This window comes from Ptychodera flava, chromosome 7 (genome assembly GCF_041260155.1).
Source record: "Ptychodera flava strain L36383 chromosome 7, AS_Pfla_20210202, whole genome shotgun sequence".
Lineage (NCBI taxonomy): Eukaryota > Metazoa > Hemichordata > Enteropneusta > Ptychoderidae > Ptychodera > Ptychodera flava.
The window spans coordinates 41,329,116-41,333,784 of NC_091934.1; the positions used below are offsets into that span (position 1 = coordinate 41,329,116).

Sequence of the window (4,669 nt, forward strand, 5' to 3'; positions counted from 1 at the left end):
ACTGGTGTCCATTCTCCTTCTGTTAAGTTCACACGCTTCTCATTACTGCCCTCTCTGTAAAATGAGTGGCGATCAATAATGATTTCAAACGTGAATTTCACAGTCACTTCGATTTGGATGGTTATCAATAAATGCTAACTATGCGCTGTAATGTATAATCAAGGTAATTACTGAAAAAGGCCGACTTAATTACGACGTGAATGCAGAGGCAAATACAAGTTGGCCCCTTTCCACTCACAGTTAATCATTTCTTCGAATATTACGTAATATCATTCTCTAGTATTCGTAACATTTGTCTGTGATGCGTTCATGCAAGAATCATTTTCTCTTTCTATTGTTACAAAATCGTGTAAGAAATTTTATGGCAGACTCTCTTGTCAAAATTTTCGGTGACCATTTGTCAAAAGTATCACAAAACAATCATCTGCTCCTTGAGAGACATGTCACCTTGCTGCTGACGTTCGATGATAAGCATGTTGATTATGCAAATAGTAGTTCCCTAGAGCATCACGGGATGGCAATGCTGACATTCGTGTAAGTGACAGACTGACAGACATTTCGGAAAAAAACTTCAACTCAAGGATGTAAAATAAGACAGAATCAACCACAAGACAACACTTGGGTACTGCGTCATTCATTTAGATTAATATCTCCTTTATTGACTAATATCCTACACGTACAAAATATATATATCATACAATGACTGGTCGAAACAATACTGCAGTCATCCGTGTTTTTTTTGGATCTCGAATTTCTAGTTCTTTGTCAAAAACGAAAAAATAAATGTCCTTATCGGGATATCAAATTTCCAGTTCTTTTTCAAGAAAGAGAAAAATACTATGCTAACTACATGTACCCCATCATAACAGACCGTTTCAATTTAATCGATATGAGATAAAAGTGACACATAAGAGAAAAACGATTGTGTCGAAATATAAAATTGTTCAATTTTATGAAAATTACAGTTTATTACATCAATCTTGTCTTCTTGGTTAACACACTGGTCCTCTCACCGTACAAAGATACTGTCTTTCGCGTATAAAACGTCAATTTAACCTTTCAGCGGTGCACTCCATATAAAATATCGTGTTCAAATTGTCACGTTATCGTGGCATGATGGCCGCGTTCGAGTGCTGATCAAAAATTATCAACGGTGTTGCATTTCAGAGAAGTGTGACCGAAAAAAATTAAAAAAAAATATCGGTGACCTTGACAATTTCTTTGCCTTCCCTGGCGACCTGAATTTCCTTCATCGAATATTCTTACATATAAGAGCGGGTTTCATATAATTTAGCTCTACACTTATCCAGAAACATGAAATAATGTTATCCATTAAATATGTGTATGTAATTGACTGTAAACAGGTAAATGTGAATAAGAGAAGCCATTTGTGTACACAAAGTTACACGTACATATTAGAACAGAGGAGTTTGACGACACAAAGTCTGACGTGGTAGATTAAAACGATCGAGCAAGCTAGAATACATATATTAAAATCTTTTAAATGATAAACCCATTTAATCCAGAATTTTTTTTCAGTCTACTAGCGATAATCTATTTCCATAATTCAAAGAAACATAATTGGAAAAAAATACGCCGTAATTTCTGAATGAGTGTTCTTGATTTTTGTACTTCATTTTTACATGTTTTAACTTGAATAATTTAATTTGAAAATATTGACGAATACAGTGTATCCTCATAAATGTCTTTGCGGTAGTTAAAACAGGTACACACAGGATAAAACTCGATGTCTCCAAAAACATCACTTACAATCCTTCGCATGATGTATACGTGTGAGAAGGTTTTTTCTGTTCGTCAACACAATACAGCAACCAATCGCAATCAGATACAAAAGAAAACAATTTACATAAAGACGCTTGTTGACTTGTTTATATAAAATTGACATTAATATCACCAAAGGCATGCATAATTAGTTAATACTATGGCGCTAATACTTCTTTATATTAAGCTTGTTTTTTTTCACGTCGTCTCCTACGATGAACAAAATCCTTGGTGACTTCTTCAGCCTTAGTGTTTTAGTTGTTCTTGTTTTCAAAGAACATGAAATCCTGTAAAAATAGAATTTGGACGTTGTTGATTAAGTAGGTACAGCATCTTAATTGTGTATTCTTTTATTAAAATGATCCACATTGCACTTCCGATGTGGTCCAGGACCACCCACTCACGTTTTAACACAAAGTAATTAGATTAGTTGCACCAATCCCGAAAAACAAATGGAAATTTGGGACATACATCCTAAATTGTAAATATTGGATGTCTTTTTTCTACTTACTATCAAGAAGCAGGCGGCTAGCAGCGTGGCCTTGACCTTTACGTCCAAGTCAATTGGAACTGAAAGGCAAAAAACGAAAACGATAAAACTTTGCAAAAATCAATTTCATGAAACACCAGAATAAAGACTGGTTTTTTTGCTTGTAAAATCCACAGGCTTCAAAACATGGCCTATATAAGCTATCCGAGGCGAGACCGTACGTTTAGCATATATTGGCACTGTAAGCTAGCTCGGTGATACCGTAGAGGTAAAAAAAATATTGTTTTCACCTCAATGGGGATACTAAAGCTAGCCTATAGTGCCAATGCACGTTAAGCGTTATCTTGGCGATGTTTCGCGAACCTGTAGTAAAATCACTGCAGATGTATAAATATACCCCGTCGACTATCAACCGTTCGCTCACGTCGTCAGCACTCTGTACATTTAGTGGCAGGAGCAAAGTTCCATGTATGGTCAGTGGAGCTCCCATTGAGCTCCTCTAAAGCCGAGGAAATCTAGCATAAGTACGCCAGATTTTAGCCACTAGATAAACTATACCGCGGCGAAAACAGTGCGACGTTGCTGCATACGATCTATCTTCAATATGTGTTGATAAATAGGCATTTTATACAGTGGGAGTAAATGTGTTTTCATCACTTACATTCAGCACTGAAGTTGGTAGCGTTGGTGAACATTTCTCTGGCGAGTCCTCCCCATTGCTTGCTCAGCTTATTACCGATTTCCGTCTTCTTGTCTTTCGTAAGAATCTGTTACAACAGGAAGAACAGACAGAAAGAGAGAGAAACTGCTTATGTATTTCCATCATTTTTTAAACTTGCAAAAACGCTTTCAATTTCTACCTACAAACATCATGCCAAAAAACCCTTTGCTAAACTCATAGATATAGTCTCTACAACCTTACTGTTAACGACTTAATTTAAAAAGTCCTGGCTAGAATTCAATTATCAACAACACCATTCATTGTACATTGTAATGGGCAATGGGGAACTTTCAGTGGTGGGGAGAGGGCTGTCGGGAGCTTGAACTGTTGTGTGGAGTGGGGAGCAGACCATAGGTACTGTAAGGCAGTGGGGATGATTTCAGCAGGAGGGCATATTGTCCGCATATGCCAGTGGAAGAGCAGTAACGAAATGCTCAACTTTCCCTTCTAAATTTTAAGGTCAAGGTCAAAATTATGTAAAATCTGCCTACCAGCCTTCGAAACATGTTTTTGTAATGATTTTGTAAAATTGACCGAATTCGCCAGTTGGAGATACAATTTGATACCCTTGGGTCGAAGGAAGCGTGTTAGATAATGTATAAGTCCCGTGCTTGGCGCAAGCAATTCCTAGAAAGAATTTCAAAGGCGATTGTGCTGCGTATCGATTGTACGTGTCTGAACAGACTCAGTTACTAAGAATATTCGCAGCTACGCCCTGCACCGTGAATAATATTTGGAATGAATCTGAATCAAAAGCATGAGTCGAGTCTGAGTATCAGCAATATGGTTCTTCAGTGTCTTCGGGTGATATATGAACAGGCCTGACAACAGCGTCGGGATGATGTCGCACGAGGGCGCTCTAGAACGGATGGGCCTGATAATGATGATATGATTTTTATGGCTTCTTTCCAATTAAATTGGAATTATTTTTTCTGACAAGTTGTTGTATAATTTTGTTCGTCCGCTCGACTCATTCACTGTTTGTAGATATGATTTATTTGCCATTTTGTTGGAATAAATTCATTTTACGACTAAATACTAGTGAGCGTTTTCTAATCTTACCGTCTGGTGGCAAGATAGGCAATGGAAGTAATTATACTGATTGAAAACACATCTACCTGGAACACCTGATCCCAGGTACAGCATACACCCTGGCAGATACAGCATGGGCCTTTCACGATCAGAACCGGCTCACGATTGGCGTCAAGGATGTCAAACTCCGCCACCCAGCAGTATTGCCTTGGAAAAAACAAGGAAGACGTTGCGTCAAACAGTGAAACAACAGCAGCCATTTGCCACGAAAGGCTCTCTCATGCGCGTGCGCATTAACATATCTAAACATGTCAACGATCGAAAAATATATTTTGATTAGGTGATTATCTCGATGTGTAGTGTGTTCTATATAGAGCGGACACACATGAAGTCAGAAGAGAATTTCGCATCACACGAGTCGAAGACGAGTGTGATGCGGCGCGCACTCTCACGAGTGGCAATACGTCTCAACCAAGCGCTGATATCGTGGGATAACCGATTTATCATATGCCCATGACCGTATATTTAAGTAAAAGTTAATTAAAAATAAAGAAATTTTATTATTTTGTCAGTCATTCGAAGGGACTATGTTTTTATATTCTGCCGCTGGTCTGAGCGCATAGATACATGTTTGTTTACAACAG

At 37.9% G+C, this 4,669-nt stretch overlaps 1 protein-coding gene across 1 annotated transcript; it reads right to left on the reverse strand.

Annotated features, from left to right (window-relative positions):
- Window positions 1–623: 623 nt before the first annotated feature.
- LOC139137581 (phospholipid scramblase 3-like) lies at window positions 624–4,296 on the reverse strand. The gene is made up of 4 exons (XM_070705760.1): window positions 4,112–4,296; window positions 2,934–3,039; window positions 2,294–2,352; window positions 624–2,069 (listed from the first exon to the last, which is right to left on the reverse strand). Exons 1-4 carry the CDS (start codon window positions 4,283–4,285, stop codon window positions 2,037–2,039), a joined length of 372 nt encoding a protein of 123 aa, XP_070561861.1. The 5' UTR covers window positions 4,286–4,296; the 3' UTR covers window positions 624–2,036.
- Between the last annotated feature and the right edge of the window lie 373 nt (window positions 4,297–4,669).